The 16,095-nt window shown below is 41.2% G+C and overlaps 1 protein-coding gene across 1 annotated transcript in view; it reads right to left on the bottom strand.

Moving 5' to 3' along the window:
- SLC24A3 (solute carrier family 24 member 3) overlaps nucleotides 1-16,095 on the bottom strand; it is a 554,001-nt gene that overhangs the window by 42,175 nt on the left and 495,731 nt on the right. Inside the window, exons 9-12 of the mRNA XM_045833580.1 lie at nucleotides 11,136-11,189; nucleotides 5,289-5,422; nucleotides 3,349-3,509; nucleotides 2,305-2,575 (exon numbers count right to left, since the gene is read on the bottom strand). Coding sequence (XP_045689536.1) covers nucleotides 2,305-2,575; nucleotides 3,349-3,509; nucleotides 5,289-5,422; nucleotides 11,136-11,189 — 620 coding nt within the window. The remainder of the gene's footprint in view (nucleotides 1-2,304; nucleotides 2,576-3,348; nucleotides 3,510-5,288; nucleotides 5,423-11,135; nucleotides 11,190-16,095) is intronic.

Here is a 16,095-nt window from a genome sequence, read left to right as displayed (position 1 = left end):
CTATGCTTCTGAAAGACGAAGGCAGCTTGAGGTCAGAGTTCTGAGCCCATACCTGCTGCAGCCATGTCACCCATCATATAAGGAAGAAGACAACATGGCTGGAAGCCACAGAGCCTCTTCAGTTCTCACTGATTTCAGAGATGAAGGAGATACTTTACAAACTCACAGTTAGGTCTGGCATTTGTCTCATCCAGATGAGGAATATGGAACAAATGACGCGAAAGGGGCTCTTTTGTTCTACTAAGTAACAAGGTCACATTTGGGAGCCAGACAACCTGTCTGGTCTCATACATGCATCTTCAGATGTCTGCCTGGAGGGTATATTTGGGACTTCTGGGCTTCTGGGAGGGCAACACAGCACCTGACCCCACTGCTTCCTTAGTCAGTGGACAACTTCAGCAAAATGAGTGTTTCTGGAGCTGGGTTATAAGCTGCCGATGGTGGAGTCTGAAATAAGGGCTGGGGAAGGTAGAATTCTAGATGTGGGACTCCGAGATTCTGTGCTCTGATTCAGGAGCTATCAGTTCCGTAACTGTGCTTATGATCTATCACAGGAGCCCTCACAAGTAGAAGGGGCCACCAGGGAGATTAGAAGGGTGACAAGGACCTGGCACACTGTTGCTTGCTTGCAGGTGGAAGGGCCATTTGACGAGGAATGTGGGTGGCCTCTAGGAACAGTGAGCAGTCCTTGGCCCTGAGCCAGTGAGGAAACAGGACTCAGCCATGCAACCACAGGAACCACCATCTACCAGCAACCTGAGTATGTGTGGGAGTGGTTCTCCCAGGGCCTCTGGGAAGAACCACTGCCCTGCCCACATCTCCATTTCAGCCTGTGAGCCTCTGAAAATCCAGCCAAGTGTGCTACTGACCTATGGAACATGGAGCTGTTCAACAGGTGTCCTCTTAAGCTGCTAAAACTGTGGTAATCTGGCAATGAGCACGAGAGTTTGCAAGGGAGGAACAGAGTATCTGCTCATTTAATCCTTAAAATGTTTTTGTCCTGGTTGACAGGGAAGAAGGTTGCAAGAAATACAGTGACAGGTAGCAAAATGTATAAAGACCCAGTATATATATTTTTTTCTATCAAGACTGCCTACTAACAAATAATGATTTAAGTCTGGCTTGGCAGTTTGAGAGTTTGAAGCATAGGAATTGGGGTGATGTTTTCTAGTTAGTTTTGGTAAGTACTTTACCAGGCTGAGATCTCAGGAGCCCTGAGGGGGCCCAGGAGCAGTTCTGGTCTGTGTTTTACTTGCTGTCTCCTGGACACAAAAAGGAGCACAAAAAGACCTTGTGCCTGAAAATAAAACATGGCTCTGACACTTTGCACCCATGTCCCAGCATTAAAAGGACTTTCAAGTAGATCAAGCAATCCTTCAAAATTTAAAGTCTTCCTCTAAATTCAAACTTCCTGAAGAAGTTACACATGTTAATTAAGCCTCACATACTGGACAGTGAAAGTGAATTAGATTGATACACTCTTTCCTGAAACAATCAGAAGCTTCTGGAAAGTCTAGAAAACAGGCAGTGTTCTTTGGGCTTAGGCCACCTGTTCCACTAATGGTGGTGGTGGTGGGGGACAAGGTCACTGGAATGGCCAAGTCTTTGTTGGAGGTAGCAGTCAGGGGGAAGGACACTACCCTAGTGGCTGGGGTCCTAAAAGCTCTTCCAGGCCTTGCTCCTACCCTTTGAGGTACCAAAGAGATTTCCTCAGCCAGCCTCTCTGTATGATATTTAGCTAGGACAGAATGCTTTTTGCCCAGTTATGTATCTCCTGTGGTGCCTGCCCTGAAAACAGCAGGTCCCGGCAGGGAGGAGGGACCTAAATAGAGGTGAGAGGCAGGAAGTGAGAAGAAAAACAAAGCCAACTTGGAGGGCTGCATATGTTTGTTCCCCAGGGCTGACCTTAGCAGGACATCCCCCTGCCAACTATAATAGGATGGGCAAAGGTGGGTGAAGTGTCTCTTCTTGTGTGTCCAAGCTGCTTTGCTGATGTGAGTCATATGTATTTCCTCTTTACCACCAAGAATTCCCTCAGAGCAGCTAAGAGAAGGCCTTTCTCCACAAAATTATAAATTTGGTCCAAGAGCTCACATTGTAACCAATGAATACACATTGCCATCCTGATCATCTTCAGACCCTCTACAACAGTCTTGCCCACTGCAGATGTTAATATAAGTATTTCTGTGTTCATACAGAAACATTTATTTGAAATGAATGGCAGAAAGATCATCAAAGTTAAGGGCATCTACTTAGCGGCCTTTAAATAGCCCGAAACCCCAGCCCAGACATAAGACCTCTTACAGGGGAGGTCGAATGGCGTGTATGGTCCTTCATCATCTTCTTCATCTTCCTCTTCCTCTTCATCATTTTCGTTGTTCTCATTGTCCTCATTCTCATTCTCCGTCTCATTGCTGGCCTCAGCAACAACATCATCACTTTGAGTCCCATTCATACCCCTGTCTGGGGCACTGCTGGGCCCTGTCCCATTCTCCACAGTGTACTTAATTGGGATTTTGATGGACACCTCAGATTCTCCATTGGTGTAAGCCCTGCTGTTTATCAGTCTTTGTCTCTGGAAAGAGAAAGGTACATTCTTACCACGGTCAGAGGGACTATAAGTCTTTATACCCAGAACACCAGCTATTGAGATCTTTTCTAGGCAGCTGACATGGAGGTGCTTTCAGAACACTCTCCAGTCAATTCTTAAAAGATTCCTCAAAGTAATAACCAACTTGGACAACCTCCTTTTGTGAGGAAGGATTAACCTTTCACAATCCACTGGAACTTGCAAATCACTTAAGAGGAAAATTCCCATAACTCAGATGGGCACTTGTTTTCTATTAGGGTTCTTGATTCTCTGTGAACTGTCATGTTATCTTTCTTCTCCAGATTTTAGGAATCTCTTGGTCTATATGTGAGCAAGCCACACAAATGTGTTTGGACTAGTGCACTAATAAGGTTGCCACTCCAGAGAAAGGAATATACAGGAAAATTCAGGTCAGAGATTCAGCACTATTTTAAACTAAAGCAACTTTGATATGCAACTACTTCTATTCAAGTTCACATCAGAGGGCTCCATTCAAATGGGAGATGAAAAGAAAAAGGTAAATAGAAGGGACAGGAGGGTTTTTCTGTATAACTGGGAACTGGACCATGTTTGCCAATACATGGATGGAGGAACAAGGACCAGAATGCATAGCTGGCCCAGCGAACAATGATGCTAAGAAATGGCTGAGGGATAATGTGTTAAATGTTGTTAGGTGCTTCGACTTTCAGGCCAGAAAACTTTCCTTCCCAGTTTCCCACCCCTGTCCAGTGGCAGATGAGTTGGGCTTTCCCAGATACCTCATTGATCAACATGCGACTGGCCATGGAGAGTCTGGTCTTGGGGGGAAAGTGGCTGGTGATCATGATTCGAAGGCCAGCCTCAGAGAAAGACAGCTGGTGTGGGTAGGCCGACAGCAGCTCATCCACCATGATCACTGATGCTTTGCGGTGGAAATTGGCTAAGGAGATTAAAAATACAACATAAAAATATTGAGGCTAGGACCAGGAAAGAGATATTCATACAGTTTTCCTCCTCTACCTTTTTCTACTTTTTTTTCTTCTTTCCTCCTATCTGCCTTTCTGCCCTTCTTTCCTTCCTTTCTTCCCTCTCTCCTCCCTATCTGCCCATGCATCCATCCACCCATCCATCCAGGGAAGGTTGAGCAAAATTTGGAGAAGAGCCAAAGTCTGCTTTTTGGGGCTCACTGATAGCTCTTTTGAAATGATGAAACAATTTGAGCATGATTCACTAACATAGAAAGAATGAGTGATAGCAAACAAAGACTTCCTCCTTGTCTTCAAAGGATTTTCCCCTTAACTCAGAGCTGGGGCATAGAAAAAGATCTTTATAATCTTTAGTAACATTTTATTCCCTGCAAATGTCAACAGTGTTCATACTGAGAGGTTGCAAACTGCAGAACTGACTTTAGTGCTAAGTGGAGGATTTGGTGGGGAAAGGTATACTCTGCTGCAATGCAGCTTATAAGCACGGCTGACAAGTGGCTAAGTGGGTGAATGGCCACATTACAGAGGCCCAAGGCCCAGAGGGGACTTTGGACAAATCTTGTGTTCTGATTTGCTGGCTGGCTGGAAAAAAGTTTCATTAAGGTCCAAGCCCCTTCTCTATAATGTGCAATATGAACATATAGCTCATGAGTAACTGGCCACAGACCCTCTTTATGCTCACTCCTTTTGCCAAGCCACTAAACCATGAAATGATCTCTAGAAACATTAAATAATACTAGGTAGCTCTCTTTGCTTCCCTAAGAGTATTCCTTTTATGGTTGTAAACTACCCAGAAGAGAAACAACTAAAATCCTTATGTGGGATGGCACTGAATAATCTTAGGCCTTTAATTAAACATCTATATAATTAAGAAAGTATACCAAGTAATTGATTTTAAAATTCTAATAATTACCCACAGATTTCAAAGTCAGACATATATTTGAAAATAACCTATAGATTTTCTAGTTTTGTTTTTGTTTTTGCTTTTCCTGGAAAGCAACCATATGGGATCAAGAAAAAATAAGCATAAATATTTCAAGGGGGAAGTAAAAAAATTAAATAAAAAGTGAAACACATTCTAGGCAAAAGTAAATAATACTTTTTGTATCCCTCTAAGAAAGAATATTATTTATTAGAGAATACTATATTAGTTCTCTAAGTATGTCAACTGATTAACAAGAATATATTAAATATAAAAATTACTTTGAAAACACAGGTCTATGTCATTTTGCCACTTGGAAAATGTGATAATGTAGCCTAGAAATGAGTTTGGGTATAATAATATACTAATAACAACTATCATTAATAAGTACTTTACATACTTTATCTCCTTTACTCATTACAAAAACTATCCCAATTTTGCAGAAGAGAAGATTGAGGCTTAGAGTGGTTAAATAACTGGCTTCATGGTCACACAGCCAGAATGTGACAGAATCAATACTGCAAAATCCAGAGTCTTCTCTCCTTTACCATCCTGTCCTAATTTCCCTGTGTCACTCCCAGCAAATGTTTTGCCCAAGAACTTGCGTGGGCTTTCTGAATCAGCTCATCACCAGGTATGAGATTGCCCCATGGTGTAGCCAAAGGGAAGGAGCGAGGACTGGAACCTTCTCTGCCTTATAGAAGCAGCACCCTCTCCAGGCCAGCTGCAGTGCCCCATTGCAGCCATGAGTGAGGGCAGCCAGGCTGGCTTCCCAGCACTTACTTCCTGGACACAGGCTCTCCTTGGTTACCTTTCTTGAGTAGCACCACAGTTGCATCGCAGTTGCTGCTGTCATCAATTTCAGCATTGTTGGCCAAGCCATTGACCATGTTTCCAGCACCTTTTGTCCTCCTTTCAAAGCACTGATGTATGCAAGCGTTGTATCTAAGCAAAGCAGTAAGAGAAGAGAACCCATCAGCATTTGCTGTTCCTCCATTCTCCAACTCCCACCAAGTGTCCCTGAAATCTGGATGCATTGTGGGGGACCCCACAACTCTAGTTATTATTGTTATTTTTCTGTCATCCTATATCCCCTCATAATATACATGTCCTATTTTCCAATTTAAGGATATATGGTACATGAAAATAAAACCAACATTACATAAATAAATAGTGACACACTGCTTTCTTTTCAGTGTTGATAGGGGTACCTCTGGGATGGAGTTCCCTCGCTTGGAATTTATGCATGGAAGGATGGTGATGAGACTCAGTGGGATGGGGAAGGTCTGCCTTCTCTGAGCCACATTTCCAGGGCCTTGGCTGTCAGGGACACACTTGGTGGGGAAAGGAGAAGGTGTCTCATCCATGCTGCTACCCTGGGCTGGCAGTCTAGATGTCTGTCTGTCTTTGGTTTTCTGAGGTCACAGTTTGGAATCCTGTGAATCTCTGTTACTGTTATGCCATAATTTCAGGTTCAATAGGATTCTTGGCTTTATAAAAAAATTCTGGGCTATGATTTTTCCAGAACAATTGAATGAAAACATTGTGCAGTGCTTCTTACAAGTGTATTGGAAGGGAAGAAACTCATACAAATTCCTAAGATGTTTTTGGCAGGTAAATATTCTGGTCCCTTCATATTTAGTACCAGAAGGCTCCCAGAGACGAATCCTAGAAAGCTCAAGGGTGAACACAGCTAGGCAGGTTTTCCGTGGCATTGTTGTAGGCCACTGCTGCTTTCCCTAGTCAAAGACCTAAAGGCTTTGGTGACTTACTGGCCATGGGATACCCCATTAAGAAATCCCACCAACTTGGTCTCTGGACTCCCTCTGGAATGGTAGCCAGGCATAACAACTCTAAATTGCCACCTGGCAGGCCACTCAAGCTGTGCCTCACCACACAAGTTTCTCTTCCTCATCTCCTTTGCTGCTACAGACAAAAGGCTTTCAGGAGTCCCTCCCTGTAGTACTCTATACCTGTTCTTCAGTCAGTGCAGCTCTGGGTGGGTGGGTCTATGGGACAGGACAGTCATTATGATAGAGGAACAGGAGCTCTCTGTGTCTTGGACTTCTCTGCTACGAGCACTTCCTGTACTCCCTGGGAGTGTGAGGTTCTTCCTACACTGTATTACAGGGAACAGAACACTAGTCAAAAATGATAGTGGTGGCTGTGAAAAGAGCAATGGGAAGGCCAATCCTGGGGGATGCTCAAGGTTTATAAGAGGAAAGAAATGGAATTAGAACAGTACTATTGTGCAACTCTAAAGAAATAAGGGAGCCAGATTTTGAGAATCAATGGCTGCCAACATCACAGAGAGACAGGAGACATCAGTGTGCTTGTTGATGGGAGAACTCACTAGCCCTTGGGACACAGTCTAACCTGAATCAGATAGATGGCTGACATATAGGAAACACAGAGACCAAAGGAACGGGCCACAGTACACACCACAGGATGTAATCAATTTCCAAATTGTGGAAAACTCTGTAGAGCAAATAATCCAAATTTGTTGAAGAATAAATTGAAAGAAAAAAACAGAGGGGGAATTTATAGATTAAAAGATATCCAAAACATGGAACTACCAATTGTAGTGAGTGACATTTATTTGTATTTGTATTTTCAAAATATTTATGACATTTATGAGACTACAATAAACCTGTAAGAATGTTTATGAGATGATTGAAAATTTGAACACTGATTAGATATTCAATCATATTGAAAGGAGCATTAATTTTAGGTGTGATAATTATAATGTTATGTTAAAAATGAGTCCTTTTAGGGACAAATAAAGATTTTTATAGATGAATTGGCCTGATGTCTGGGGCTTCAAGTCATATGGAAGCAGGGAAATGGATAGCGGTGTGGAAGGAGCAAAGGTGGGTGGATGGTGGTTGGGGCTGGTAATGAGCACTTGGGATTCATCACACTGTTTCAGCAATTTTCAGTCTTTTTCCTCACATGGCACACATAAACTAATTATTAAAATTCTGTAGCACACCATCCTGACTGGTGTGGCTCAAGTTGGTTGGGTGTGGTCCTGCAAAGTGAAAGGTCACTGGTTCGATTCCCGGTCAGGGCACATGCTCAGGTTGCAGGTTTGGTCCCCATTCAGCACACGAATGAGAAACAACCTATTAATGTTTCTCTCTCATATCAATGTTACTCTTTCCCTCTCTTTCTTCTTTTTTCCCCCCTCTCTAAAAATAAAGAAATTCTGCGGCACACTAAGACATACACTTTTTGCCGATCTGACAAAAACATAAAAGGTATAATTTTGATTCATTCACACCAGATAGCTATTGTTGTATTGGCTGTGGTCATTTTCAAATTTGACAATCCAAGGCAAAAGAGGTCAGTGCCCCTGACTAAATAGTCAGTTATTGCATGTTTTAAAAAGTCTTGTGGCACAGTGGTAGAAAACTGCTGCACTGTTTTGTCAACTTTTAAAAAATATATTCAATATTATTCTGAATGAAAAGATCTCCCCACTTTCTAAACTAAATAAGAGTGCCTTGCCCTACTAAAAGAGCTATGTGGGAAGGCCAGTGTTTCTATCATCTTGACCCAGGATTCACTTCCCATATAGAAATACTGACTTGCATGAAGGTTTTGTTTTAAAGTACAACTATGTGTTATATATTTATTTGGATTTGGATAACAGGATAATAATACTATGTATAGTATTATGAAAACTTTCTTGAAACTAGATATTGGTTAATAATTATGCTGTCATATCCCATCCTTACAAAAACCTTTGAGGTGTGAAGTGTTACTAACCCTGTTTTGTAGAAGAGGAAACAGATTCAAAATGGCTGAATAACTTGGCCAACATCCCGCTGCTAGGAAGTGATGCAGTGGGCTCTGTGGCCAGGGCTTAATGTGAAACACTTCATCTTGACTACCAGACCATATTGCCTCACCTGGGAACCAAATCCCAAAGAAGTGACCCAGATATACAGAAATCAATTCTTACCAAGGCCGGGTGTGCTTCATGCTCCCATGAAGTTTCTGGCCAAAATGAATTGCTTTTTGATCTCCTGACAGGATGTTTAAAGTCATTTTAAAGCATCTACCCAGGAGGCAGCTGATTCTAATATATGCTGTTTTTAACTGCTGCTGCTCTGTTTTATATTTTTAATTGAGTGTTTGAAATTTTGTGCTTGCACCTTAAAGCTATTTTATTGTGAAGCATTCATTTTTATAAATCAGATTCTATAAAACCCAATGATTAAAGCCTCTGATTGCAGGGGCGATGGCTAAAGACAGAGATTTCAATTTAGAACTTAGGACCAGAATTTATGCAGAAAATTTTGTGAGCACAGCAGCTGCCCTTGCTGCTTTATTTGTATCTTGCTGGTTTAAACAGCTGGAAGGCTGGTAAAGCTGAAGCATCAGCAAAAACACACCTCATTAGCTTTCACACTGGCTATGGTTTGGAAGAGAGGAGAGAAATCATTCACTGTGTTCTCTTAATGTCCACATGTACTGCCAGCAACTCACAAGTTGTATGATGGCTTGGTAGAGGGGTACAGTGGTCACAGGAAGTGTATTAGCAAAATCCTTCAACTCACTTTCCTGTTAGACTAGCTTTAGTTTTGAAGACCTTATTCTGTGGATCCACTAGTGAATTCAGTATGGGATATGCTTTCATCTAAATTCAGATTCAAAACCCCAGATCAATGCTGGGCATATAGAAGACACTCAATCAATTCTTTGGAATAACTGACCAACATACCTTTTCAAAGGGAAGAAAGGGACTATTGACTCTTTGGGAACTTAAACTTAGAGCTTCAGAAAGTTTTTCAAAAGTTAATGATCAAATAAAATACACCAGAGGAACATATGTATTGTTGAGGTCTCCCCACTGTGGCACTGGTTTCCTAGTAGTTTTGCTATTTGGGAGAAAGGGGAGCAAGATGGCTGTTCCCATTGTTACAGGTCTTTCCTTTGGGATCTCGATATGTTGGAAAGCCTCTGGGCCAACTCTGGTTTTTGTGGGAGCCCATCCATTGGTATTTTTAAATGAAAGGTGATTAGTTGTAAAAGCACCTCATCGTCAGTTATCTCATGGCAACTCTACACCAGGACACTTTAGAAGTGCCCTCTTCCAGTAATAAGATCCAGATGTTGGGTCCACACTGACTGTTGGCAGCTCCTGAGGTGAGGCCTTGATGCCACTGTGAGTGGATTGGTGGCAGACCACTTACAGCCCACCCTAGACATCAGCCAAGACAGGTCCTACCTTCACTGTTGATGTGACCTTTGCCAATGGCCACAATGATTTCTTCGAACAGGTCTCTCAGCCAGGAGTGGCCAAAAGTAATTATCGTCAGGCCTCACAGCAAGAAAAACTTGACATATCAGTTTCAGACTGCTACCTGATTATGTCCAAAGTGGCAATTTCTGAAAGCATTCTACTTTTTTGCCCTTTGAGAAGGTAGTCACTCCCGCTGGTCACATATACTAGGGAAAGTACAGGCTCATTTAGAGGACAAGAAACAGCCCTGCAGGGGCAGAAAGCTACAGCAGAGAATGTCTCTGCACTACTTATAAGCTTCTCATCTCAATGGTACTTGGCAAAAAGACAAGCCAGCAGGTTTACAACCTTCTGCTTACATTGGTGCTTACATTTTACCTTCAAGTTATGAGGAACATCTGCACAGTATAATTCTTGACACAAATAGCAAGCTACCCAGACTCCAGGGAAAAAGAACACATGATATGGTGGGTTTAAAATATATCCACAAGTTCTTTGACACTCCTCCTTTCAAAAGGCAAAGCAGACCCCTTGAATGTGGACTAGATTTAGTGACTTGCTTCTAATAAACAGAGTATGACAAAAGTAATGGTGTGTGAGTTATGAGAGTAGATTATAAAAGGCATTGTAGGGTCCTTCTTGCTCTCTCTAGCAGCTCCTGTGTGGGACACTAGAGTAGCCTTAAGGACAGGCCCATGTGGTGAGGAACTGAGGCCTGCAACCAAGAGCCAGCATCAACTCACCAACTGTGCCAGTGGGCCATCTTGGAACCCTGGTCAGGTAGATGACAGCCCCCCACCCCATCCTGCCAACCTCTCATTTGCAATCTCATGAAAAACCCTGAGCTAGAACCCTCCAGTTAAGCTGCTCTGGGTGCCTAGTTCTCAGAAACTGTATGAGATAATACATGCTTATGGTTTTAAGGCACTGAGTTTTGGGGTCATTGTTACACAGCACCAAATGACCATATGGATAACAGAAGTCCACAGATACTTGATCCACGATTTTAGTCATCTTTTAATTAGCTCTGGTATCTTCTATTATCCTATAGAGAAGCATAGATAATTAAGTTTTACCTCCTTTCTTGTTATAAAAATGAAGTAACAACCAAAGTCTAGGTTGCCAGGTTTTAAAGAGACGTTTCTCTTGTGTGATTCCTCAAATTAAACACAAATTTTGATTCTACCATCACACATGGGTTGGAAGGGTCTTTGCTATTGCTACTAATCAAAGCTGCAATGATTCATAGCAGGTTGCCAAGGAAGCCAGACAAGTTTGTGACAACATACATCGAAAGCTGGCCAGATATGGTATCTGCCTTCTCCCCTGTTCTTCTTTGCACATTATTACATAATGTTGAATGTAGGAAAAATTTTAGAAAAGAAACTAAGAAGGTATTTTACTTACTTCATGATGACAATGTAGATAAGATACATCAGCACAAGGACTAAAGACTCCCACCTGTGTACATACCAAGACAGTCTAGTTAAAGAAAGTCACCATAGGCAGATGGACAACACACCAGCCTATCTTTAAAAATGTATTTAATATGAATGGCAGTTAAACCTGACAAGCATGGTGAGGATAAGGCAGACATGCAGACTAGTTACAAATGTTTCCTGGTCTACAGACATCTTCTATACTGCACATGGCTTTCAATGATTTTTTCTTCTGTACCTAAAAGAAAAATGCTCCTTCCTCTGTTATTCACTTACCCAAAAGAGTTCTTTTTTTCTCAAAAGAGTTCTTTGAATGAAGAGAGCCTTCATAATATTGCTGAATATAGGCCTTTATATTTATAAATCTGTCCACAGCTTAATCATTTGCTAAAACTATTTATATTTACAAAGAGCAAATGACCGGAATAGATAGGGACAACTGAGGGATTGCCGAATACATAGGAGCAAGGCATAAGTAGAGCAAGAAGAAGAGAGTGGCAGAGTGGGGGCTGGCAGAGGGAGGGAGGGACAGGAAGAGAGAGAAAAAACACCTTTCAGGGAAAGGGTCAACAGGAAAGATAAGAAAGAATGAATGTCAAAATGGTCAAGAGAAAAAGAATGATAAAACCTACTGAAATGTATTTTGAAATTCTGATAATTTGATATTTTTATTTTCTTTATTTTAGTAACTTCTAACTAAAAAACAAAGGGAACTTGATTTCTAAGTTCTCTTTTAGTTGTAGAATTAAATTATCAACCAACTGAAGGTGTAATTTTGGCTTCTAGAAAAGCTTATTAGAGAATGATCTATGATGAAATTATAGTTATGCCTTTCCTCCTTTTTTTTCTTTTCAAGTTCTATGCCTAGAAATTGACCCTAGAAAAATATGTGGTCAAATATATAAAGGATGCACACACAAGAGTTTTTGTTGCAGTGATGTTTATAAACCTGAAATGCTGGAAAGAAGCAAAATGGTTGTAGGAAAGAAGCAAAAATGGTTATACACGTATGTTAAGTATGTCCATACAATGGGCTACCATGCATCAGGTAAGAATGATTATGCAGGACTGAGGGAAGATAGCAGAGGAGTGAATGGGAGTCACACTGACTTTCTTTCAGGACAAATCTGGAATTACAACTCAGTTGTGGAGAAACCACCCGGAACAAACAACTGAACAATAGTCAGAGAGAAGCATATGACTTTGGACATACAGAACCAGCTTTGGCACAGCCAGTCTGGTAAGGAGTGTGGTGGAGACTCGAGAGGGCTGGTGGGATAATTAAGTGGCTGGTTGGATCCCCGAAAGAAGAATGGGGTCTAAACCCTAAGCTAGGATTCCCAGCCTAGAATATCAGAGCTCAAAAAGTACACAGATAACAACCAGTGGAAAAAGCAGCAAGGTTATTCTCTGCCAGAGACAGACAGTTGGAGACACAAGGGCTGTTTAAAGGGCCAACACACAAATTTTCATTTGCAGCCACTTACCCGGGGCTCAGGCAAAGGCAAGGGCAGAGTGGGTTGGAGATGCCTGAGAAGAGACAGAACAGAAGCCTTGGGGAGAGAACTGAGAGAGTAGCCGCCAGATCCGGCGCTGAATCATCCCCCAGACAGCAGCAGCCTTTGCACTCAGGCAGACCACTCCCCTTTAAGCAGCAGTAGTCTGAGGGGAAACACTAGCCCCAACCCCTGGAGGGTCTCTGTCTTGGCCCTTTGGTGCTTAAGCCTGACTGCTGAGTCCCAGTAACCAGATAAATAACTGAAGGAGACAGCCAGAGACAGTAGAGCACTGGCAAAAGAGGGGCAGAGTGGACTAAAGAGACTTGAAGAGAGACTGGGGATGGAGGCTTTGTGGAGAGAACTGAGAAAGTAGCCACAGGGATCCCGAGTTAAGCCAACCCCCATATGCTGCAACCATCCTGTTCAGGCAGACCACTCCCCTCCAAGCAGCAGCTACCTGAGGGGAAACAACAGCCCCCACCCCAGGAGAGATTCGGCCTCACCCTACAGTGCTTAAACCTGACTGCTGAGTGCAGAAGTACTATATTAACAATTGAAAGAGACAGCCAGTGACAGCAGATCACTGGAAGTATGGAACAGGCTGCTTAAGGTCAGACAGGGTCAATGTCTGACATCACCAAAGGCAGATCCAGAAAGAAAAAAAAACAGTGGCAAATACAAGAGACTACCGATATGAAAGCCACTGTGGGTCTCCTTCATGATTTGTGATATTTTCTTTCTTGCATAGCTTTATAACATTCATTTCTTGTCCAGCAAATTTGTATATAATAAGTTGCTAGATTTTATACTATAGTGTATTTCAATTCACATACTTTGCCCCTCCCTTCTCTTAGCCCACCTTACCTTCCTCTTTCCTTGTAATATTCTCATTTCAAATTTGTTTTTCTCTCTAACTACAACTTGTTTCCATTCCACACTCTTACTATTTCTCCCTTGTCCAGACATTCAAAACAAATTCGTTTGTCCAGGGTCATTTCATGTCCTTTTGCTCAGCTATCAAAATGCCCATGTCCTCTCTATACCTGTAACAAACTTTGCTAGTTGGTTGTGGGTAAGGTAATTGTTGTTTTATGGTTTTTCAAGGTTATCACCAGAACTTCACTAATTCTGTATTTCAAATAACAAATTTTACTGGACCCTTCTCTTACTTTTTTTTTTTGGCTCAAAATTAATTATGCCTTCTTTGCCTTTTTAAAATTTTTCTTTTTTGTCTTTCTTCTATTTCTCTTGCATCCTGTCCTTTTATTATTCTTTATTCTCATTTTTTTCTATTCCTTTACATTCCAAATTTTAATTTTTCCCTCACTTAGTCTAGTTTTTGTTCCTCACTCTTAGTATTCCCTCTCCCTTTATCATTACAAAATCACTTCCCAATCCTCTACACATCTCTTAGATGTCTCTTTGTTTCTTTTTCCCTATTACTCCCATACCACCTATATTAATTTTAGCTCATTTGTTACTGATAGTGCTCCAGTGGGTCTTTCTCCCCAATTTGGCTCATATATTTTATTAATTATTTAATATTTTTCCTTCTTTTTTCTTTCTTTCTCTAACTTTATTTTATTTTATACTATTTTAGTTTCTGTTTAAACCTAATGTTATATACTTCCCTTCTCATACTCCATTCAACATTCTTCACTCCCTTTCTTTATTCATGAGGTAAACTTTACCTTCTCTCCTTCCATTGGTCCAACTCCCAAATCTTACCAGTGCTCCTCCCTCTAACCTCTCAAAATCATTCCTCTTTCATTAAATCAGCTCATATCCACTCTCTTTTCCCTTAATAGTCTTAATCTCATTATATCCTTATTAATACTGGTTCATTAGCTATTGGAAGTGGGGTTGTGGGGGGCGGATGTGGTTTTGTTTCTTGGGCTCTGTGATTTTGTTCAGGCAGCACCTGTATAACAGCATACAAGATGTGGTGGGTGAAGTGACCACTCAGTCAACCAGTGGCAGGCAAAGATCCACAAAAGAATGACCCAACAACAATCAAATTCAATTACATCCAGAAAACCAATGTAAAAGGCATAAAGGACATCCCAAGAATACCAAGTTCAGGTGATCAAGGAGATTGCACCACTGTATCTCATAGGCCTCCCAACATAGAAGTTCATACCACAAAGTCAGAAAGTCAAAACAGATCAATTTAAGAAACAGAAGCCAACAAGAAGAATCCCACAAACAATGGGAAGATAAAGAAACAACCCCCAAACTAAAGGAAAGGAGGAATCCTCAGACGGAATGCTAAATGAAATAGAGACAAGTCAACTATCAGATACTGAGTTCAAAACAATGGTTATAAGGAAGCTCAATGAACTCAGTGAAAACTACCAAAACTACAGGGAAATTATGAAGAACTTACTACAAACTATATCAGCACGAAAAAGGACATAGAAAGAATCAACAAGGGCCAAGAAGAAATGAAGAATACAATTTCTGAATTAAAGAACACAGTAGAAGGAATCAAAAGCAGGGTAGAAGAAGCAGAGGATAGAATCAGTGAGCTGGAGGACAAAGTAAAAATAAAACCTCTTAAGAAGACCAACAAACAGGAAAAAGACTGGAAAAAATGAATAGGGGTTAAGGAAAATGCAGGACAACATGAAATGGAATAATATCTGTATAATAGGGATAACAGGAGAAGAGGAGGAAGGGATAGAAAACCTGTTTGAAAAAGTAATGATGGAAAACTTACCTAATTTGATGAGAGAAGAAGCCACACATGTCCAGGAAGCAGAAAGGGTCCCAATCAAGAGGAACGCAAAGAAGCCCATTGCAAGACACATCATAATTAACATGGCAAAATTCCAAGACAAAGAGAGAATCCTAAAGGCAGCAAGGGAGAAACAGGAAGTAACATACAAGGAATCCCTGATAAGGACAGCAACTGACTTCTCAATAGAAACATTACAAGCCAGAAGGGAAATGCAAGAAATATTCCAATTAATGAAAGGCAAAGGCCTACAACCGAGACTACTCTATCTAGAGAGGCTCTCAATTAAAATGGAAGGCCAAATAAAGAGGTTCCTGGACAAAAAGAAGGCTAAAAGATTACACCTCCACCAAACCAGCACTGCAAGATATAAAAAGGGATTGCTTTAAGAAGAGAAAGAAAAACCGTGAGAGTGAAAGCAATAAAGGTATAAAGGTAGTAAAATGGCAATGAATAAGTACCTATCAATAATAACCTTAAACATAAATGGATTAAATGCTCCAATCAAAAGACATAGAATAGCTGAATGGATAAGAAAGCATGACCCACACATATGCTGCCTACAAGAGACCCACCTCAGAACAAAAGACATACACAGACTGAAAGTGAAGGGCTAGAAAAAATATTCCAAGCAAATGAACAGGGAAAAAAAATCTGGGCTAGCAATACTTATATCAGACAAAATAGACTTC

The sequence above is a fragment of the Phyllostomus hastatus genome, unplaced genomic scaffold, assembly GCF_019186645.2.
Source record: "Phyllostomus hastatus isolate PE091 unplaced genomic scaffold, TTU_PhHast_1.1 phas_contig_17, whole genome shotgun sequence".
In the NCBI taxonomy this organism is placed as follows: domain Eukaryota; kingdom Metazoa; phylum Chordata; class Mammalia; order Chiroptera; family Phyllostomidae; genus Phyllostomus; species Phyllostomus hastatus.
Note: the sequence above shows the minus strand (reverse complement) of the source record. Positions and strands in the feature narration are given on the sequence as shown.